The 25,316-nt window shown below is 36.0% G+C and overlaps 1 protein-coding gene across 1 annotated transcript in view; it reads right to left on the bottom strand.

The window, feature by feature from the left end:
- Positions 1-25,316, bottom strand: part of LOC142235075 (uncharacterized) — a 139,842-nt gene that overhangs the window by 97,356 nt on the left and 17,170 nt on the right. The window contains 1 exon segment of the mRNA XM_075306301.1: positions 4,028-4,779. Within this exon segment, the coding sequence (XP_075162416.1) occupies positions 4,028-4,219 (192 nt within the window). The 5' untranslated portion in view covers positions 4,220-4,779.

Consider the following 25,316-nt stretch of genomic DNA (forward strand, 5'->3'; position numbering starts at 1 on the left):
GCCCACCATCAACATGGTTTCCGTAAGGTACACAGTACGACGACAGCCTTACATGCCATTTCGACATATATCAATAGGGGACTTAATCAGCCCAAGCCGTGTCATAGGACGGTCCTCGTGGAGCTTGGCCTATCGAAAGCGTTCGATACGGTTAACCATGCCACATTATTTGAGGACATCGAGAATACGGTCCTACCGGCAGGAACGAAGCATTGGGTTCTGAATTATATGTGTGGACGCCAGTCGTACGTGGAATTCAGGGACATGAAGTCAAAACCCCGTAGAGTTAAACAGGGAGTTCCCAGGGCGGGGTGATATCTCGGGCACTGTTTAACTTCTACCTGTCTTCGATTCCACCCCCTCCTGACGACGGTGTCTTATGCGGATGATTGCACAATCATGGCATCCGGGCCCATTGTTGATGACCTTTGCAATCGATTGAATGTCTACCTCGCTGATCTTACCAGTTATTTCACTGCAAGAAATTTGAGGATATCTCCCACCAAATCCTCAGCCACACTATTCACTACATGGATGGCGGAAGTACGCAGGCAGTTGAATGTCAGAGTCGATGGCGAAACAATTCCGACAACAAATTATCCCAAGATTCTCGGGGTCACATTCGACAGCCTTTTTAAGTCGTCCGCCCATGCCACTGCAATTTGTGATAAGCTCCGCGGTAGAAACAAGGTCCTCAAGTCGCTGGCCGGCAGCACTTGGGGAGCGGACAAAGAAACCTTGTTAACTACATATAAGGCAATTGGCCGGTCAGTGGTAAACTATGCAGCGCCAGTGTGGACACCTCAAACGAGCGATACGCAGTGGAATAACATACAGACCTGTCAGAACGCTGCCCTTAGAACCGCAACAGGATGTCTCCGCAGTACACCCCTGGATCACCTTTATGCGGAGACTAAGATCATCCCAGTGCGTCGACACAACTACATGTTGTCAAAGCAGTACCTCTTGGGTTGCCATCGAAGATGTCATCCGAATCACCATCTTGTGGATAGACAACCTCCACCCAGGAATGTAAGGGTTGATCTTCACCTTCTAGAGCCCGATATCCAGCGTTACAAAAGGAGAGCCTCTAGATCAGGCAGCGTACCAGACAGGTCTGAACAGGATTCATTAGGATACTGTAGCTGAAGCGGTGAGAAGCTACAATGTTAATCCTGTTCTCGGAGTTCGACCGCCGCCCATAGCACCGGAGGAGAGAGACCTCCCACGGTAGACAAGGGTAGTTTTGACCCAACTAAGATCAGACAAGTGCAGCCTCTTCAATTCATACTTATCAGTGATTGATAGCAGCGTAGCTGACGTGTGTCCCATCTGTAATCAAGGGCCACATGACACTCGTCACCTTTTTGCTTGCCCAGCTAAGCCTACCCGTCTCACTACCAGATCACTCTGGACACACCCCATCCTTGTCGCAGAGTTCCTTGATCTGGCTACCAGCTGAACTACACAAGCATAGAACAAACTGGATGAAACTACATTAAAAACTGTTACAACAACAACAACAACTCAACATATGGTATACTCAATATAGTGTGGTGAAAAAATGCACTCAGTTTTGCTCACCACTGTACATTGGTACCCCTGCAAACATTTTCTATCGAAAGTGTATCGAAGTAGTTTCGCCCTGGAAGATATAACTTTCATAGGCGATATCATATTCCTATCGAATTAGTGTCCCCGTTCGGGAACAAATGACCCACTACGCGATAATGTTCTCGGGGAATCGAACCAATGACTAAAAGTGGTCATAAAAGCGATAGTTATTTTTTTTTTAATAAAAATTATGATTGGATGCACCGAGCGTTGAATTCGGAACCTTTCGTTTTCAAGTTTGAGGCTCTCCCTCTGTACCACCCACGCTCGTTGGTTGATAGTGGCTTTTTACACACATGTACTCTCAGAGAGGTTCTATTGAAAAATTAGCTATGTCGATGTATGGAGTCTATATTTAGATTTTTGATCGCTGTTAGAGTCGAATTTGTTTCGAAACGGAAACACCCCACGCAATCGTATCTTATCGAACAAAGCAGAACAGTCAATTCTAAGGGGTATTCAACAATTTGTTTGCCAGTATACAACACTTTTTTTTAAACCAACTGCGGAAGACGGATCTCGCTTCACCACGACATTGCAAACTTTCAAACTATGAAATTTTCTTTAAAAAGTTAAAAATTTTTGACAAAGAATATTTATTTAATTTGTGAATAAATTATACTACATTTTCAATCCTTCCTGGATGTGCATTTTTTGAGAGTATTTTTTTTTTTTGAGTGTACATAATCCATAATCAGGGTCTATTATACCCTAAACCACATAGTGGTCAGGGTATAATAAGTTTGATCTGCCAAAAAATGTGCCTACCAGAAATATTGATTTTAGACCCCATAAAATATATACCTATCGACTCAGAATCACCTCCTCAGTCGATCTAGTGCTTGGTGTCCGTCCGTCTGTCCATGTATTTGTTGTTCGCAGAATTCCGGTCGCAATTATTAACTGATTTTGATAAAATTTGGTACAGGCAGTTTTTTCGGCACAAGGACGAACGCTATTGAATTTGGAAGAAATCGGATCAACTTTAGATATAGCTCCTATATATATGTATCGCCCTATTTCGACAAATGGGGTCACGTTGCACTTTATTACTCTCCGATTGTCGTCCAATATGGCACAAAGTAATATTTTTCATCACTCTTCAAGTCTGCAAAATTTTATCGAAATCGGTTTAGATTTAGATATAGCTCTCATATATATGTATAGCCCGATTTTCCCAAATTTGGCCATAAAACCCTTATTTATGAACCGATCTTACTCAAACTTTGCTTACTATAATATTTTATAATACTAACAAAATTTGCAAAACATCATCGAAATCGGTTCAGATTTAGCTATAGCTCCCATATATACGTATCACCCGATTTTCCCAAATTTGGCCATAAAACATAATAATCGGTTGATAAATAATCAACCGATCTTACTAAAATTTGACACAAGGTAATCTTCTATGGGAGAATCTAAACCTGCAAAATATCATCCAAATCGGTTCTGATTTAGATATAGCTCCCATATATATGTAGAGCCCTATTTTGAAAAATGTGCCCCTAATAACATTATTTTTGACCATAGTGGCCTCATTTATTTCCCGATCTTACTTAAATTCAGCAAATGGTAATCTAATGTAATATCAACCAAACCTGCAAAATATCATGCAAATCGCTTCAGATTTAGATATAGCTCACACATACATGTTTCGCCCAATTTTGAAAAATTTTAAGACATATTACATAAATATATTGCCCGATTTTAACAAATTTGGATTATTACCCAAACTAATTGAACGATTTCCTCTTTTTAATAATGGGGTCAATATTAGTAGCTGTTCGAAAAAGGAACTATAGCTTCTAATAATATCACACATTTCTGTTCAGATTGTGATAAAACTCCTATAAACATGTATCCCTTAATGGATATGCGGGTTATCTCCCAAACCTATATCAATGATAACCCACAAATGTTTATGTTTTCTAATTTAGTAGGGGTGGTTTAGGGTATGATATAGTCGTCCCCTCCCGACTTTCTACTTTACTCACTTGTTTTTACTTAGAAATAATTATAATTTATTATATATATTTTGTTTTTTTTATAATTTTCCTAACATTATTCTATGTGCAATGGAATAGATAGACAAATAATATTCACTTGAAAGAATGCTCCCGTAATTCACAAAGTTATAGAATTTTATTATATCATGTTTCCATAGCGATGCAACAGCAATGGCATCAAGTGTTATTATTTTGTTATGATTATCATAATAATTATTTTTAATATTCTACAGATTATCATAATCTAGAACATCTTGAGTACACTTCATAGCCACATCACCCTCATGTTCAAGAGTTCTTTTGGCAAACGATATCTACCACTCAATGATTCAAAAAGACATTGTCAATCAATTTGCAGTGGAAAACATTGAGGAAGCTATTTGGCAGGGTATCGAGGTACTTACCTTTGATGGCCGATCAATTTGACCCAGGAAAAATGTCAGCAATGAAATAATGATGAAATTAACACCACCAGCAAAGTCGGTTAATTTATCCAACTGCAGTATGGAATTGATGAGGAAGAAAAATATCTGCATGCTGACCGTAACAATGGCACTGATGGCATAATGGTCATAGTCCAAAATATTAATGGCCATTTCGAATGTTTACAGCTTCTTCTCTATGCTCTGTACTCAATTACGAATATCTTGGATGTATGTAAAGTGTGAGTGTATACTATGTGTGTGTATTTGTTTCTTTCTGTTTGAGTTACTATGAGATTGTTGACTATGAGAGATGGTATTTGTATTTATGTGTGTGTGTCTCTCTCTCTCTCTTTCTCTCTCTTAGTGTTTATGGGCAGTTTTTCGTTAATTGTATGGACTACTCTTGTATGTTGTAATCTTTGTTGTTATTGTTGTTAGTAATATTGGCTGTCCTCTCACCAATGCTGCAATGCTGATAATGCTAATGCTCGTGGTAACTGTTTCCTCTTCAATATTATGTATTAATAATATCCTTGCATTGTATCGTACACTGGTCTAGACCAGAAGCAAGAATCTTTGTCTTTTCCGTCTACGACATCAGTTGTTATTCTTGTGTAGAATTTTGTAAAAAATTAAATTCTCATTTTGAGCAATTAATTGAATGATTTCTTTTTCTGGGGGTTGCATTTTACAGCTCTGTGCTTATTTCGATGTTACTATCACCATATATCCTGTGGAGAGAAAAGAAAAACAAAAAGGGTCATGTTTAAATATTTGGCCTCCTATATGCCGTAAATGCATTCAGCTTTTGTTTACTCTTCCCATTCGTTAATAATGGTCCAATAAGAAAAAGCTATACTATGTGGATATCAATTGCACGTGTGTGTTCTCACACAGCAACGAACATCCATTCATTTACATATTTCACACATACATAAAGGTGGGTCGTACAAATTCATTTGAATTTAAATTTCATTCCGGGTACAAAAATGGCGCTGAGTCCGGCTGGCCCGAATGCCATAAATTGTACATACATTTTGGCGACATCGGCTTTACAACTCAACCAAAAAAATGGACAAAATAACTATAAAATTGCCGATTGAAGATTCTGATTTAGCTGAGACAGCGTCATGAGAGCCTGGTCTTTTCGCGCTATTATATGCCGAATTTTTGGGCCGTTGGGCCGAAGTTGAGAAAACGCATCCACGAAGAGCACGAAGAAAAAGTTTTCTTTCACCATGGTAACATACCGGTTCAAACCTCCCGCATTGACACCATAGATTTTTCAAGATTTGGAATGACTATTAAAAATTCACCAAGTTGACTTTCTCCTCAACGTTTTGAGTTTTTGAAATTTTGGAAAAGTCAAAATATTAAAAAATTACAAAAGTCGACTTTTGACACCACGATTTTTTCATAAATTCTCAGCATTAAAAATACATACAGTTTGGTCCACTTAGTATTTGGTATGGCGCCCTTTGTTAGCGCAAATGGCTTCCAGTCGTCTTGGCATCGACTCTACCAATTTTCGACACGTTTCTTGAGAGATTTTGCCCCATTCTTCCAGTAACACTTTTTAAGGGTTGTCTTAGATAAAATTTGGTTTTGTCTGATCCACGATTCCTACAACGCTGGCTTTTCGGTGGCGTTTTGAGGTATTTGGTGATGTGAAGGAGCCACATTTTCACATCCTAGGCCGTGTATTTGGGGTCGGAGCCACCGTGGTGCAATGGTTAGCATGCCCGCCTTGCATACACAAGGTCGCGGGTTCGATTCCTGCTTCGACCGAACACCAAAAAGTTTTTCAGCGGTGGATTATCCCACCTCAGTATGGCATTTGACATTTCTGTGGGTTTCAAAGCTTCTCTAAGTGGTTTCACTGCAATGTGGAACGCCGTTCGGAGTCGGCTATAAAAAGGAGGTCCCTTGTCATTGAGCTTAACATGGAATCGGGCAGCACTCAGTGATAAGAGAGAAGTTCACCAATGTGGTATCACAATGGACTGTATAGTCTAAATGAGCCTGATACATCGGGCTGCCACCTAACCATCGAATCCCCTGCCCAGTCGACGTCACTGCAATATTTTAAATTTGCGACATTTCCTAGAAAAAAAATCGTCGCCAAAAAAGTAGTGAAAATGTTCTTTTTGGATCCGGAAGTGGTGCCAAATTGACGCAGAAGCGATGAATTTAATATGGGCTTGTCATAGGACGGATGTCCAACATTTCAACAGCCCCTGCACTGAATTTGCATCACTTCTTAAGGTGTGAGGTGAATTCAGTGTTTTGGATGTGAATTAAGAATTTTTGTGATATTTTGACAAATAAAAAATTTTTAAAATTTTGTATAATTTTTAATGCATTATAAGGCTTGTCTAGAACGTTTGTCATCAAATATTTGCAAAAATTCGCAATTTTTTTAGAAAGGATTTAACATTTTTTTCGGCTAAATTTAAATAATTTGTACCATTTTATTAATTATTAATATGTTTTTAATCTATTCGAAACAAATAAAAATAAATTTCCCTTTAAAAATACGAAAAAAGCGGGTTATAAAAAAATTGACTCAAATAAACTTCCTGTGCAGTTAAACTAAAAAACATCTTTGGGAGAGCATTTTTGGAAGTTCTTTTAAAGTTGTGGCTTGAGAAGAACTTCCAAATTTTTTTGCTGGGTTGTTACTTTTTCTACATTTACGACGCAAATGTGACGTTTACAACATTGCGACAGTCGTAAACCTAAAAAGTTTGATACAGAAAATTTTTAATTAAAAAATCCCTCTTGTTCCACCTTAATACACATACATTACAAAATTTATCCCCCCTACATGCATTGTGTATTCATATGTAAATGAACGTAAAAAATCCTACTACAGATCGTACAAATTGGATAAATTCATATACGGTAAAGCAAGTCAATTTCATGCCTCTCTTTGCATAACTCAATATGGAAAGATGGAATGTCTTTATTACACAAAACCATAATAATTGGCAAAAAAGAGTGTTTTTTTTTCGGGGAATTCATAATAAAAATGGACTTGTCCAGTTTTTACGGTTGATGGTAAATAATTTATGGTCACATAAAATGTAACCCCTTATTTTCGATAATGGATACTACTCAAATTGCTATACATTAATGGTTGGAAATTATTGCCTCAAACCAAATGAATATGGAGTACAATGTAGGCAAGCAGAGTATGCGATACTCGTATTTTAGGCCTACATATCTCCAGCATACAAGTTTTAATGTATTATATAATAAAGGGTGATACGGTCAAGCGAAACCCTAACCTATCTCTCCGAGATGCCGCAAATAAGTTGGGTGTATCGTCTACAACCGTGCATCGAGCCAAAAAACGAGCCGGACTATCGACTTACAAGAAGGTAGTGACTCCAAATCGCGATGATAAACAAAATACGACGGCCAAAGCGCGATCCCGGAGGCTGTACACGACGATGCTGACGAAGTTTGACTGCGTGGTAATGGACGACGAAACCTACGTCAAAGCCGACTACAAGCAGCTTCCGGGACAGGAGTTTTATACGGCAAAAGGAAGGGGAAAGGTAGCAGATATTTTCAAGCACATAAAACTGTCAAAGCTCGCAAAGAAATATCTGGTTTGGCAAGCCATCTGTACCTGTGGCTTGAAAAGCAGCATTTCCATAGCTTCCGGGACTGTCAACCAAGAAATTTACGTGAAAGAGTGTTTGAATGAACGTCTGCTGCCTTTCCTGAAGAAACACGGTTGTTCCGTACTGTGTTGGCCGGATTTGACATCTTGCCATTACGGTAAAAAGGCCATGGAGTAGTACGCCGCCAACAACGTGCATGTGGTTCCCAAGGACAATAACCCTCCCAACACGCCAGAGCCTCGCCCAATTGAGAAATACAGGGCTATTGTCAAGCGGAACCTAAAGAAGACCAAAAAACTGCTAAGGACGAGCAGCAGTTCAAGGCAAACTGGCTTTCTGCGGCGAAGAAGGTGGACAAGGTGGCTGCACAAAATCTGATGGCAGGTGTCAAGCGTGAGGCCCGGCAATTCGAATTTGGAAAAGCGAAAGCCTAACTGAATATTTTCCCTGAATTTTATACTAATTGAACTTGAAAAGAAATTTAATTTGATTTTTTAAATAAACGATTTCACCGATTTACACGCGTTTTCCCTTGACCAAATTTTGACCGTATCACCCTTTATCTCAGAATAAAAATGTCACCAAAAAAGTAATGAAAATTTTCCAGATCAGAAGCAATGAATTTTACACGGGCTTATAAATAGGGTGGGAGCCACCGTGGTGCAATGATTAGCATGCCCGCCTTGCATACACAAGGTCCTGGGTTCGATTCCTGCTTCGACCGAACACCAAAAAGTTTTTCAGCGGTGGATTATCCCACCTCAGTAATGCTGGTGACATTTCTGAGGGTTTCAAAGCTTCTCTATGTGGTTTCACTGCAATGTGGAACGCCGTTCGGACTCGGCTATAATAAGGAGGTCCCTTGTCATTGAGCTTAACATGGAATCGGACAGCACTCAGTGATAAGAGAGAAGTTCACCAATGTGGTATAACAATGGACTGAATAGTCTAAGTGAGCCTGATACATCGGGCTGTCACCTAACCTAATAGGGTGGAAGCCATCTTCGAAGTATGCGCTGCATTGACTTTCCATTAGTGATTCTTCATTCTTCGAAAATGATTCTTTAACTCTTTCGAATTTCATTTGAAAAAAATAGAAACAATTTAAAAAATACAATTCCAAAAAAGTATTTTTGATTGCCAACTTATGATCTAGTTGAAGTAGCGCAAATTTGAATAATTTCCAATGGATCATAAAAGCTACTGAGTCGCTATTGATGAGGCCGTTATTCAGAAGTGCTATAAGCCATTTCATCGACATTTAAGCTGCTATAAAGACCTTGGGCATTGCAAACATAAGGTGTAAGGTAGTCTCTTACTATTGTAGAGAGAATTCTCACTGAACAGCATTATTTAACTCTGTGCTGGGTACCTGGGCGCTGTGGAATAATGGGAAATGAAGAAGCAGATGTATTGACTAAGGAGGGCACTCATCCATGTGGATGTTGTTCCTTCACTGTCTTCATAGTTTTAAAGAAATACCAACCCAAGTTGATATGGGACGAAAAGAACCGTAGAAATTACAAAATCCAGTTGGCGATGAACATGCAAGAATTGTGGCCTTTAATTAATGTTAGAACTTGGCATTAAACACTTGGCCTTAAAGAAAACGACTAATGCAGATGGTGTCTGGACCCAGAATCAACGGAAGACTCGTACCTTTAGATTCTGGGTCCATTTTTCTTTCAGGCTCTCACCGATCAGCGGGAGTGTAGCTTAAGGAACATACTCGCGTTTATCAGGGCCACTGGTTAAATGTTTCAAGCAATACTTGGAAGTTCTTGAGCAACTTTAAAAAAGACCAACTATGGACCTATAGTGTTCTAGGTGGACATCAATTCGATTTACGAATCTTTTGCAACCTAACCTAACCAGGTTGACACCATTTCTACACAGCTCGTCTGACAGCTAACAGAAGTGACAGTTAATTTAGATCAGTTGAATTCAGAAATAAAGTTAACCGTCATAGAATCCAAGCTTGATAGTGCGATTGCCCTCCAGCATTTGAATATGAATACAGTTTTTGTCTCCCGTATGATTGCTCGTAACCGTGATAATGGCATTGCGTATTGCATTGCGTGCCACACCAGAATTGATCCGAAGAGTAAAGGCAAGGTTTGGTAGAAATTCAGGACATAGTGGTAGAAAAATTGCTCGTGAGTGAAACATATCGCAAGAACGGATGCAACACATATTGAAAAATGAGCTTGGACTAAAACCGTTGAAGTATAAAAAAGTGCAAGAGCTCACCGATGCACAAAAAAAGTTAGACTGAAGAAAACCAAGGAGTTGATTCACTTGGACAAAAGTTACCTGTTACCGTATTTGTTTTTTACGGATGGGAAGCCATTCCAAATTGAGCCATTTGTGTGGGTCGCCGTAACGGTCAATGGTCGCTCCCCGCTCGTATTAATCGACCCTGAGGCCAAAATAAATTCCGAATATTATCGGGAAAATGTCCTAAAGACAGTATTGAACCATCAGGCCTCACACACCAACCAAGAATGGCTTATATAGTAGGTTCCTCGCTTCATTTCTACCACAAAATGACCATTAAAATTTGCAGATCTGTGGAGCTTGTTCTAAAGCCATTGAAGTTCCAAACAGTGTAAGAGCTCACTGATGAACAAAAAAGTTAGATTGGAAAAATCCAAGAAAAAGCAATTTGATTTTCCCCGATGAGAGTCCATAGTGAGTACTGGTTTAGTTTAATTGCCAAAAAATTACTTTCCAAAGAGTCCATCTGAAAATTTAGACCTGCAGTTAGCCATAGGTACTCAAGCGCTGCCGACGGTAATTGTGTAGGGAGCGTTGCTCCCGTAATGGCCAATGATAGCTTCCCGACCGAATTTATTGACCGTGGGATCCAAATAAATGCCGAATATTATCGGGTAAATGGCAGTATTGAAGCCCTGGGCAGTGAAACATTTCAGCCGTAGGCCACTTACATTCCAAGGGGAGACTCTTCACCTCATGTCCATCACATAATATCCATCAACATCTCTGGATTTCAATCCGTTGGATTTTTGTGTACGGGTCATTTTGAACTGTAAAGTTGACACTAAAAAATACCAAAATGTCGATCATTTCAAGAGGGCGCTTCACCGGGAGTGGACCATAATACCCGCAAAGCCACTTTCGTACAGCGTATGATGGCTTAATTCGTGGCAAAGGTTATCAATTCGAACAAATATAAACCTGATTCTAGAATTTGATGTTATTTCCGACATTTCTTGCTTTTGAACAATAAAATTTAAAAAAAAAAAAACAAGTAAGGAAAGTCTAAAGTCGGGCGGGGTCGACTATATTATACCCTGCACCACTTTGTAGACCTAAATTTTCGATACCATATCACATCCGTCAAATGTGTTGGGGGCTATATATAAAGGTTTGTCCCAAATACATACATTTTAATATCTCTCGATCTGAACAGAATTTGATAGACTTCTACAAATTCTATAGACTCAAAATTTAAGTCGGCGAATGCACTAGGGTGAAACGCAATGTTAGTAAAAAAAATATGGGAAAGATTTAAATCTGAAGCAATTTTAAGGAAATCTCACAAACGTTTATTTATGATTTATCGCTCGATATATATATATATATATATATATATATATATATATATATATATATATATATATATATATATATATATATATATATATATATATATATATATATATATATATATATATATATATATATATATATATATATATATATATATATATATATATATATATATATATATATATATATATGTTTTTGAAGTTAAGGAAAATTCAGTGTAAATCGGGCGAAAGCTATATATAGCTAGATCTGAACCGATTTCAATTAAATTTGATACACATGACTATACTACTAATTGTACTCTTAGTGCAAATTTTCAACCAAATTGGGCCAAAACTCTGGCTTCTGGGGCCATATAAGTGCATATCGGGCGAAAGATATATATGGGAGCTATATCTAAATCTGAACCGATTTCTTCCAAAATCAATAGGGTTCTACTCTGACCCATAAAAGGAACACGTGCCAAATTTGAAGGCGATTGGACTTATATTGCGACCTAGAGTTTTATCACAAAAATGTGTTCACAGGCAGACAGACGGACGGACAGACGGACATGGTTATATCGACTCAGGGAACCACCCTGAGCATTATTGCCAAAGACACCATATGTCTACCTCGTCTCCTTCTGGGTATTACAAACATATGCACTAACTTATAATACCCTGTTCCACAGTGTGGCGCAGGGTATAAAAATAAATAAATATAGCGCTTTATATAGTTACACCCTGTACATAAATCCATCCCAAAGTGAAATGCTATTATTGCATCAAGACATCTGAATGCGAAAACAAATTTATCGAAAAATCTATACAATAAAAAAGACCCTCGCATATAAAAGGCATGTCCAAAATTTCAATATGTCAACGAAACTCAATAGCAATATTTGTTAACATGAAATGAAGTGACCCTCGCCAAAATAAAAAAATAAAAAAACGGACAAAACATTTAAATTGCTTTCAGTCAATTCCTATGATATCGTAAATATGCAACGAGAGATGCTATACACAGATAAACGACATGTTCTTCTCCTCCCCTCTATGTAAATATAAACATAAACGTTAACATGCGAACTCATACAAAATTTGTGTACTAAGTTCTGGAGTGTTCCACAAACAAAGTTCACTTCTCCATATATCTCTTAGCACTGGCATGGTATGCTTATAGTTCTTTTTTTTTTTTCTTTGATGTCCCCTTCTAATGAATTGTTGGATGGATTTTAGTTGTACTGCTGCCACAGCTAATAGTAGGCTGGCTATTGCTGCAACCGACGTTGTTTCACTAACCTTTTGTACAGCCTATTTAAGTGGCCTATTATTTTCAATTCAAGGTTAATTTAAATGAAAATATGGCAGTTCGCCATTTAGTAGATCCACAGCAAAGGATATCAATGTCTATTATGTGCCAACTTAATGCAATGCAAAATATTAAAATTAGCTATTGTATAAATAATTTGTGAGACTTTTTTTAAATAACCTAAAATTGAAAAGTGTGGTAGTGACATGGTAGGGAAAATTAGTTTAATTTGATATTCCAAGAAATATTCAATATTCCAAATTTAGAAAAAAATATTAACCGCAATTTTCATGAAGCTCCGTTAGTGCTTCGTTAGCTATCATTTTCTCTATTTATTCCATATGCCAGTTAGGATTTTAAATGCTGAAAATTTTTCATTTAAAATTAATTGGAGATAAAGTATTTTCTTTCTGTTAACTGACAGATAAAGCATAACGGAGACACATGAAAATGACCGTAAATGAAAAATACTACATAGCAAATTGCATGATATAGGTGGAAAAACAAAATCATTTTTTATTTAAAGATTTTACAAGTTGTCACATATGATACGCAATGATTGACCCATGTAGCGTATACGTTAAAAATGTTAGCTGAATGACACTCATACGTTCCCATGGAACATTTGGCTTCAACAATTTAAACTTGTATCCGAGATCTGAGTGGGAAACAGTGTTGCCAGTATTTTGCTGGCATTTGTCCCCAAATTATGATGTTTTCGTTTCTAAAAATCCCCAATTTAAATTTAAATTCCTCACAAAAATCCCCAATACAATTTTTTTTGAAAACAAATATAAAGCAAAAGGCTCTGCTGTAGAAAATCAGTAATAATAATTCAGCAAGCTGCAATAAGATCAAGATTTCAAACCACAACACCAAGAGACTGGTGATCGTCTTCCAAATGCTGGATACATGAAAATGCGAGTTTGGAGTTCCTTGTATTTTTCAATGAATATAGAAGACAAAATTTGAGAAAATTGTCTAAATTTAACAAAATGTTCTATATAGAAATACAATTTTGACAAAATTTTCTATAAAAATAAAATTTTGTCAAAATTTTCTATACAAGTAAAATTTTGACAAAATTTTCTATACAAATAAAGTTTTGACAAAATTTCCTATAGAAATAAAATTTTGACAAAATATTCTGTACAAATAAAATTTTGACAAAATTTTCTACACAACTAAAAATTTTGACAAAATTTTCTATACAAATAATAATTTTGACAAAATGTTCTATGCAAATAAAATTTTGACAAAATTTTCTATAGAAATAAAATTTTGACAAAATTTTCTATACAAATAAAAATTTTGACAAAATTTTCTATAGAAATAAAATTTTGACAAAATTTTCTATAGAAATAAAATTTTGACAAAATTTCCTATAGAAATAAAATTTTGACAAAATTTTCTGTACAAATAATAATTTTGACAAAATTTTCTATGCAAATAAAATTTTGACAAATTTTTCTATACAAATAAAATTTTGACAAAATTTTCTATACAAATAAAAATTGTGACAAAATTTTCTATAGAAATAAAATTTTGACAAAATTTTGTATACGAATAAAATTTTGACAAAATTTTCTATAGAAATAAAATTTTGATAAATATTGTATACAAATAAAATTTTGACAAAATTTTCAAAGCCGACTACAAGCAGCTTCCGGGACAGGAGTTTTATACGGCAAAAGGAAGGGGAAAGGTAGCAGATATTTTCAAGCACATAAAACTGTCAAAGTTCGCAAAGAAATATCTGGTTTGGCAAGCCATCTCTACCTGTGGCCTGAAAAGCAGCATTTTCATAGCTTCCGGGACTGTCGACCAAGAAATTTACGTGAAAGAGTGTTTGAATAAACGTCTGCTGCCTTTCCTGAAGAAACACGGTTGTTCCGTCCTGTTTTGGCCGGATTTGCCATCTTGCCATTACGGTAAAAAGGCCATGGAGTGGTACGCCGCCAACAAACGTGCAGGTGGTTCCCAAGGACAAGAAACCTCCCAACACGCCAGAGCTCCGCCCAATTGAGAAATACTGGGCTATTGTCAAGCGGAACCTAAAGAAAACAAAAAAAAACTGCTAAGGACGAGCAGCAGTTCAAGGCAAACTGGCTTTCTGCGGCGAAGAAGGTGGACAAGGTGGCTGTACAAAATCTGATGGCAGGTGTCAAGCGTGAGGCCCGGCAATTCGGATTTGGAAAAGCGAAAGCCTAACTGAATATTTTTCCTGAATTTTATACTAATTGAACTTGAAAAAGAAATTTAATTTGATTTTTTAAATAAACGATTTCACCGATTTACACGCGTTTTCCCTTGACCAAATTATTACCGTATCACCCTTTAGGTGGAAAAACAAAATCATTTTTGATTTAAAGATTTTACAAGTTGTCACATGTGATACGCAATGATTGACCCATGTAGCGTATACGTTATAAATGTTAGCTGAATGACACTCATACGTTCCCATGGAACATGTGGCTTCAACAATTTAAACGTGTATCCGAGATCTGAGTGGGAAGCAGTGTTGCCAGTATTTTGCTGGCCTTTGTCCCCAAATTATGATGTTTTCGTTCCCAAAAATCCCCAATTTAAATTTAAATTCCTCACAAAACTCCCCAATACTTTTTTGACAATTTTTTTTTGAAAACAAATATAAAGCAAAAGGCTCTGCTGTAGAAAATCAGTAATAATAATTCAGCAAGCTGCAATAAGATAAAGATTTCAAACCACAAATTGTCTAAGTTTAACAAAATGTTCTATATAGAAATACAATTTTGACAAAATTTTCTACAGAAATAAAATTTTGACAACATTTTCTGTACAAATAAAATTTTGACAAAATTTTCTATACAAATAAAATTTTCACAAAATATTCTGTACAAATAAAATTTTGACAAAATTTTCTATACAAATAAAATTTTGGCAAAATTTTCTATAGAAATAAAATTTTGACAAAATTTTCTATAGAAATAAAATTTTGACAGAATTTTCTATAGAAATAACATTTTGACAAAATTTTCTATAGAAATAAAATTTTGACAAAATTTTCGACACAAATAAAAGTTTTGACAAAATTTTCTGTACAAATAAAATTTTGACAAAATTTTCGATACAAATAAAAATTTTGGCAAAATTTTCTAAAGAAATAAAATTTTCTATTGAACTAAAATTTTGACAAAATTTTCTATAGAAATATAATTTTGACAAAATTTTCTACAGAAATAAAATTTTGACAAAATTTTCTATATAAATAAAATTTTGACAAAATTTTCTATATAAATATAATTTTGACAAAATTTTCTATAGAAATAAAATTTTGACAAAATTTTCTATACAAGTAAAATTTTGACAAAATTTTCTATACAAATAAAGTTTTGACAAAATTTTCTATACAAATAAAGTTTTGACAAAATTTCCTATAAAACTAAAATTTTGACAAAATTTTCTGTACAAATAAAATTTTGACAAAATTTTCTACACAACTAAAAATTTTGACAAAATTTTCTATACAAATAATAATTTTGACAAAATGTTCTATGCAAATAAAATTTTGACAAAATTTTCTATACAAATAAAATGTTGACAAAATTTTCGATACAAATAAAATTTTGACAAAATTTTCTATAGAAATAAAAATTTTGACAAAATTTTCTATAGAAATAAAAATTTTGACAAAATTTTCTATACAAATATAAATTTTGACAGAATTTTATATACAAATAAAATTTTGACAAAATTTTCTATACAAATAAAATTTAGACAAAATTTTATATACAAATAAAATTTTGACAAAATTTTCTATACAAATAAAATTTTGACAAAATTTTCTATACAAATAAAATGTTGACAAAATTTTGTATACAAATAAAATCAATCAAAAAATTTATCTTTATTCTAGTTCATGGAATTATTATGTTTGGAGAAAGTTTCCTTTACTTTAATAATGTTTTTCATAACATACGTTAGATAAATACATAAATTAAGCATACAAATTTACAGAATTCGTATTCCTCACATTATAGTTATTATTTCTTAAATTTGTAAATTTTACTAGAAATGCCTTCATCATGCACTTCGTATGTCACTAAAGACATTTTGAACTCCAATTTTTTCCTTCAAACTACAAAATTTTCTTTCACATGTGTAAAAAAATAATTATGTTTAATAAATTTTCTTGAATTTGTGGAAAAATATTTACTTATTTTTGTGATATCGGCGTGATGCCAGCGATTGTAATACTGTTTAGTTAATATTTTCTAAAAATATTACAAATTTTCTAAAATTAATCGAAAGTTTTCTTTCCTGGTGGGTTCACTGTTTTTTCAGTGTACTTTGAATTTTATATATATAGATTTGCTATTTTATGATCATTGTTCGATTCATCATTCGTTTATTAGTTTTCTGACGTTTGTCAACAAACTTATCAACATTTCATAAATTCCTCTCAACCATATGCCGTCTGTCATCTAACCTGCTGGGCTTGGCACTGCGGGAATACAGACTATCCACATGCACTCGAACTCGTACTCAAACATTTGATTGCTTTTGTTGATTTGTTTTTCTTTTATTAGAAATATTTCCAGAAAACTTGCACCATCTGTAATTTCTCAACGTTATAGTTTTGATATCCTTGCTTTTTAATTAAAATTGCTCTGCAACGCCTTGGATAGCTTTGACTGGCTTGCATCATCCAAATGTCGTCCACCCATTTATTTTACGGACATTTTCATTTCAATGATATTGCAATCACGTTTCCACATGGATGGACATAAAGTCATGAATTTTCACTTTGGCCCTATACTAAGGTGGGATGTACGATGGTGAGGAGCATATAGCCATACATACATGGCTACATAATATGTGTGTATATAAGTATGGGTATATAGGTGTTGTCTACATGATATGCATCACCAAATATGCAACACTAGGTGGCAAGTGAGTAACAATGCTTGTCATTCTTCCTATGGTATTATTTTTCTTGAATGTATTCGAATGGTATAATGTAGAACCCGGTATGGAGTAGGAAAGAATGTCTATGTGAAGGATTTAGATATAAGTCAATTAGTAAATGACCTTCCATTCACATATTTTAACAAGGAAATATACGTGATAGACAGGATAGACCGAATTATTTAGACATATGTGGCCGATATTTTACTAGATATTGAGTATTGTGCCAGGATTAACTGGAAAAACGGTAAGTTTTTTTTTTAATTTTGAAATGGGAATAAATCATGTATTGCATTACACGGTATTATCTAATGCAACAAATTAAATCGACAATATTTTTTTATTTTTATTTATTTATTTTTTTTTGTTCAAAAGAGCAAAAAATGACGGAAATAAAATCAAGTTTTTGAATCAGCTTAGATTTGTTCGAATTGGCTAGCTTTAGTACGAATTATGGCCTCCGAACGGCCGACAAAGCCATCATATGTTGCCCATTCGCGGCGAAGCGCCGTCCTGATAATCGACGTTTTGGTATTTTCAGTATCAACCTTAATCTCCAAAATGCACTAGGTTGATGCCTTAATCTCCAAAACGCATTATGTCTAAGAGTCCAACGGATTGAGATTCGGAGATTTCGGTGGCCATTGTGCTGTAGAAATAAAACGAAGTATCTACTTTATAAGGCATTTTTGGTGTAAGTGTGCTGAGTGTGATGGTTATGAGTCCTGTTCGTATGTCCTCGGTCTGCGGCCGAAATGTTTGCCTGCCCAGGGCTTCAATACTGGCCTCAGGATATTTTCCCGAAAATATTTGTTGATTATTTTGACCCCACGGCCCACATTATTACCATCGGCTGCGCTTGAGTTTTCTTGGTCAATCGAAGGTGTAAGTTTTCAACTGAACTCTTTGCGAAGTAAACCCGATCACTTTGCTCTCATGAGAGAAAATCAAATTCAGTTACTGGCCACTTTTTCTCGAAGTGAAGCAAGTCCTTGGCTCTTTCCTATGTAACTTTTTTTCTGCAATGGCATTATGTTCAGCTTTCGAACAAGTTTTCTACCATTGCAGCGTGGGTTTCGATCAAATGTGGCTTTTATTTTTCGGATAATTTCCGCTGCTGTTACCGTTTCTTCGTTCAGGTTTTGGACGCGTCACAAAGCTTTCAGTATTAACAGGTTGGCTGATAAGTCCCCGGTCTGACACATAGCTGGCGGCGCTAGTATTAAATGCATTTCATTTTTATATAGTACCAACCTTCAAATGATTCGTGTCAAAATTTGACGTCTGTAAGTCAATTAGTTTGTGAGATAGAGCGTCTTTTGTGAAGCAACTTTTGTTATTGTGAAAATAATGGAAAAAAAAGGAATTTCGTGTTTTGATAAAATACTGTTTACTGAAGGGGAAAAATACGGTGGAAACAACAACTTGGCTTGATAATTAGTTTCCGGACTCTGCCTCAGGGAAATCAACAATAATTGATTGGTATGCAAAATTCAAGCGTGGTGAAATGAGCACCGAGGACGGTGAACGCAGTGGACGCCCGAAAGAGGTGGTTACCGAAGAAAACATCAAAAAAATCCACAAAATGATTTTGAATGACCGTAAAATGAAGTTGATCGAGATAGCAGAGGCTTTAAAGATATCAAAGGAACGTGTTGGTCATATCATTCATCAATATTTGGATATGCGGAAGCTCTGTGCAAAATTGGTGCCGCGCGAGCTCACATTTGACCAAAAACAACAACGTGTTGATGATTCTGAGCGGTGTTCGCAGCTGTTAACTCATAATACACCCGACTTTTTCCATCGATATGTGACAATGGATGAAACATGGCTCCATCACTACACTCCTGAGTCCAATCGACAGTCGGCTGAGTGGACAGCGACCGGTGAACCGTCTCCGAAGCGTGGAAAGACTCAAAAGTCAGCTGGCAAAGTAATGGCCTCTGTTTTTTGGGGTGCGCATGGAATAATTTTTATCGATTATCTTGAGAAGGGAAAAACCATCAACAGTGGCTATTATATGGCGTTACTGGAGCGTTTGAAGGTCAAAATCGCGGCAAAACGGCCCCATATGAAGAAGAAAAAGTGTTGTTCCTTCAAGACAACGCACCGTGCCACAAGTCATTGAGAACGATGGCAAAAATTCATGAATTGGGCTTCGAATTGCTTCCCCACCCACCGTATTCTCCAGATCTGGCCCCCAGCGACTTTTTCTTGTTCTCAGACCTCGAAAGGATGCTCGCAGGGAAAAAATTTGGCTGCAATGAATAGGTGATCGCCGAAACTGAGGCCTATTTTGAGGCAAAACCGAAGGAGTACTACCAAAATGGTATCAAAAAATTGGAAGGTCGTTATAATCGTTGTATCGTTCTTAGGTTAGGTTAGGTGGCAGCCCGATGTATCAGGCTCACTTAGACTATTCAGTCCATTGTGATACCACATTGGTGAACTTCTCTCTTATCACTGAGTGCTGCCCGATTCCATGTTAAGCTCAATGACAAGGGACCTCCTTTTTATAGCCGAGTCCGAACGCGTTTCACATTGCAGTGAAACCACTTAGAGAAGCTTTGAAACCCTCAGAAATGTCACCAGCATTACTGAGGTGGGATAATCCACCGCTGAAAAACTTTTTGGTGTTCGGTCGAAGCAGGAATCGAACCCACGACCTTGTGTGTGCAAGGCGGGCATGCTAACCATTGCACCAAGGTGGCTCCCTTGTATCGTTCTTGAAGGGAACTATGTTGAATAATAAAAACGAATTTTGAAAAAAAAAATGTGTTTTTATCAGCCAACCTGTTATATATAGCCTCCATATAAACCGATCCCCAGATTTGGCTTGCGGAGCCTTTAAGGGAAGCAAATTTCATCCGATTCGGTTGAAATTTGGCACATGGTGTTAGTATATGGTCTCTAACAACCATGCAAAAATTGGTCCACATCGGTCCATAATTATATATAGCCCCCATATAGGCCGATCCCCAGATTTGACCTCCGGAGCCTCTTGGAAGAGCGAAATTCATCCGATTCGGTTGAAATTTGGTACGTAGTGTAAGTATATGGTCTCCAACAATCATGCAGGAATTGGTCCATATCGGTCCATAATTATATATAGCCCCCATATAAACCGATCCCCAGATTTGACCTCCGGAGCCTCTAAGGGAAGCAAATTTCATCCGATCCGGCTGAAATTAGGCACATGGAGTTAGTATATGGTCCCTAACAACTAATGCAAAAATTGGTCTACGTCGGTCCATAACTATATATAGCCCCCATATAGACCGATCCCCAGATTTGACCTCCGGAGCCTCTTGGAAGAGCAAAATTCATCCGATTCGGTTGAAATTTGGTACGTGATGTAAGTATATGGTCTCCAACAATCATGCAGGAATTGGTCCATATCGGTCCATAATTATATATAGCCCCCATATAAACCGATCCCCAGATTTGACCTCCGGAGCCTCTAAGGGAAGTAAATTTCATCAGATCCGGCTGAAATTTGGCACATGGAGTTAGTATATGGCCCTTAACAACTAATGCAAAAATTGGTCTACATCGGTCCATAACTATATATAGCCCCCATATAGGCCGATCCCCAGATTTGATCTCCGGAGCCTCTTGGAAGAGCAAAATTCATCCGATTCGGTTGAAATTTGGTACGTGATGTAAGTATATGGTCTCCAACAACCATGCAGGAATTGGTCCATATCGGCCCATAATTATATGTAGCCCCCATATAAACCGATCCCCAGATTTGACGTCCGGTGCCTTTTGGAGAAGCAAAATTCATCCGATTCGGTTGAAGTTTGGTGCGTGGTGTTAATATATGGTATATAACAAACATGCCAAAATTGGGTCATATCGGACGATAATCATATATAGCCCCCATATAAACCGATCCCCAGATTTGGTTTTGGAGCCTCTTGGAGGAGCAAATTTCCATATTTCAATTCAGGCTCTCTAAGTACCGCGCAAAAGTCTTTATCGGTTCGTAATTATTTGTAGACTTACCTATATATCTTTTTTGTCTAATATACAATTTAGCAGACGATGTTAACAAGTTTTAAGATACCTTACCATCGGTAAAGTCTTAGTTAGTTAGGGTCAGGGATTGCATGTCGCAAACTGTGACGTTTGCGACATATGTTTACGACGGTATAAAACGTATGTCGCAAAAGTCGTAAACCTAATGTAGAAAACCTAATTTTGAATTGATTAAATTGTAAATATTGTTTAATTTAACTTAGTTCGGCTCCCCGATAAAAAAAATATATATTGTATTTATACAAAACTCTACTAGTTTTACATACTCATTCACATTCAAACTATTCTTGGTTTGCGTGGTCCATATTGTCCGTCCAAGCTTTAGTTGCATCAGCGAATGGCTAGCTACAATTTTGAAAATTTTGAAAATTTGAAATTGGCTCTAATAAGTCAAAAGTAATTTTATACAATTCTCTTTAAACAGCAAATCACTTATGCAAGACTAAAGTAGTATTCCTTCCTTCCAGTTTCTGCAGAAATTTGTGAAAGGTTAATTATGAGCGAGTACCGACCGCCACGTTAACTGCACCTTCGAGCAGTTCATATTAATTTTGGCTTGGAGTCTCCAAAAGAAATAACTCTATTCTCAAGTTTTTTAGACTTGTTAATAATTTTATGAACATTCTTGAGAATTGAAACTTCTTCACACATATCGTCATCTTAGATATCATTCGAAGCCTAGCTGAAGGGACTAAAGTATTTTGAGTTTGAGACGTTTGCTACTTTTTCTACATTTGCGACGCGTATGTGACGTTTACGACGTTTACAACTTTGCGACAGTCGCAAACCTAAAAAAGTTTGATACAGCCCATCTCTGGTTAGGGTCCCCGATAAAAGGGGTGTAAAAAGATGCTTTATGTTGTATTTATTCAAAACTCTACTAGTTTTACATCTCTCATTTGCAACTTCAAACTATTCTTGATTTGCGTGGTCCATAATGTCCATCCAAGCCTTAGTGGCATCAGAGAATGACTAGCTACAATTTTGAAAAATTTTAATTAGTATGAAAATTGGCTCTAATAAGCCAAAGAGTGATTTTATAAAATTCTCTCTAAACAAAAATTCACTTATGCCAGACTTAAGTAGTTTTCCTTCGTTCCAGTTTCTGCATAAATTTTGAAAAGAAAGGATTAGCGAATACCGACCGTCACATTTACTACACCATCATAGAACTGAAATTTCTTCGCACATAACATATAATCTTGGATATCATTCGCTACCTAGCTGAAGGAACTGAAGTATTTTGAGTTTGCGACGTTTGATACTTTTTCTACAATTACGAAGGGTATGTGACGTTTACGACGTTTACAATTTGCGACAGTCGCAAACCTAAAATAGCTTGATACAGATCATGTTAAATTCATCGCTTATACGCCAATTTTGCATCACTTCCGGATCCATATAAAACATTTTGGCAATGCTTTTTTGTTGCTTCCATACAAACTTATATCGTATACACATTGCTTCATAGCTTTGATTTTTTGACCGTGACTACACTCATTTCCGCTCATAGCATAACTATCCAGGCGGATTGCTATCATTTAATTGTTCGGAATCTCGAGAAATGTCAAAGGATTCTCGTTGATGATTGAAAATTATACATCAAAGATGTGTTTCAGAAGAAGCAAAGCTGTATAAGATACCTTTTTTAGTCTTTTTGTTAGCTGTTCTTTTTGTCTTTTATGCCAATATAGATTGCCTATTCACTCCCTCACTCCTTTCCCACTAAATATATAGGCTTGATGCTATATGGGACAACAACATTGTATTCAAGTGTATGTGTTGAACCTATTTACATTTTAAATGAAATGAATTGAAAGAAAACTTGAATATTGTAAAAAAAAAAAAAAACAAAATGAATTACTAAAACGTAGCTTAATACACCTCTGAATTATAAACCCCTATTTTTTAAGGAAAAGAGTGGCAACTCGATCTCTTAATTTTATCCAGATTTTGTTTCATGGGTTATCTGTCATTAAAGATCCATAACTTCCTTCTTCTTTCTCTTCGACCGTCATAGAAGTCACATCGAGCAGCCACTCTTCTCCCGTTGCTATATTATACACTCAATAAATGTAAGTGTGAAAGAAACAACATCAGTGTTCGTCATTTATTTGAGATTGGCAGCTTCATTATTAAAGAAAGAAGCAGGGTTGGAAAAGGTGTCCAATCCATCCTCTCGATTTGGGACCTAAGTTCCTTTATACCATATGTGTATTCGTTCCAACGTGTATGAACCTAAGTTCACATTTGTTCCTAAGAACATCTCTATACAAACAAATTACTAAATTAATCATGGTCCTTCGAACATTTTATTATATCAGGCCTAGTTTTACATGCCCGCTTTGATATATCAACATCATCACGCTACATAATACATTTAAAAAGAAAACTAAGCTATACGATTAATGTACCGAATCATTAAAAAGTTCGATCAAATGTACAATTGATTGGTTGGTACGATAATTTGTGATCGACAGGTAATTGTGAAATTCGATTTGGCAGCATTTTTTTACAACAAGCAGAAGGCATTGGATGAAGAACGAGTCAATTTGGACAGAGCCCAACATTTTCTTCATAAATACGCGAAATATCTTTAAATTCCGCTTAAAAAAGTAAATCAAGCAGTTGAAAAATCGTTTAATATTTGTTTGGTATAACAATTTGGTTGGTAAGTTGCAAATAAAGATTACGCAACTAAAATCTAAGGCAAACCACCAAACTCGTCATTAACGTAACCTCAAAATTCAAAGAAGCGCCATGTTGGTATAGCACTTTGACTTGTGGTTAAAAAGAAAGCCGTATGTTATATACAATTTATATTAAAGTCCTATTATTTCAGTGTAAATCTCCTGAAAGGCAGAATATTATACATGCCAGTTGAAAAACTTTGTTTGGATGTGGCGCTATAACCCCAAATAGGCTCCCCTTTTGCTAATAAAAGAAATAAGGATTGTGAAGCGGTTGGATTAAATATTGGGTCAAACCGTGTAACACGTCATTGATGGTAACAAAGCAAAAGAATTGCACTGTAAGTAAATTTGCAACCCACACATACGAAATTGTGTCGGTATTCTTCCAAAGGGAAAAATGGAAAATGTATACAATATCCATTGGGAAAAGTAACGAAACTATTAAAAGATATCCAAAATCAGCATTGAATTCATCGCGTTTCTCCAATTTATTTAACAGTTGAAGGAACGCGTATCCCCCGTCTCTAGTATTTCATAGAAGTATTTTCTAATTTGCAAATCTCATTTGCCTTTATTCTCTTAGGATTGTGTTCGGGAGAACAACACAGAGAATCCATACAATAAGAACAAAATAAGTCATCCCCGCCAACAATCGCCCGGAATTAAGTACCAACAAATCTTAACCATCTCAACTCGTGTTTCTATATCAATCAGTGCCATCACAGTTTAGATCCCTTACTTTGCCATCAGCTTCAAAATTGCTCAACAAATATAAACACTGTGTGCTCAACATCAACCCAGAATAATTGCTCCCGTCAACAAGAAAATTGGCATCACTATAATATTCATGTTTTCTCATCACACTGCTTATCAACATCTGTAGCACCATCTCCATCAACATAAACAAACGAACAAATATTAAGCAACATTAGATATCCATCCACACAAATATTTCATCAAGACATCATAGCTGCAGTTAACGCATCTACAACAATAACATTCACCACTACATTAAATACAAGGAACATGTTTATAACACAAATCTTCTGGTCACAATAGCAACTTTATCCCTCATCAACGTGCTCC

This window comes from Haematobia irritans, chromosome 4 (genome assembly GCF_050003625.1).
Source record: "Haematobia irritans isolate KBUSLIRL chromosome 4, ASM5000362v1, whole genome shotgun sequence".
NCBI classification, from domain to species: domain Eukaryota; kingdom Metazoa; phylum Arthropoda; class Insecta; order Diptera; family Muscidae; genus Haematobia; species Haematobia irritans.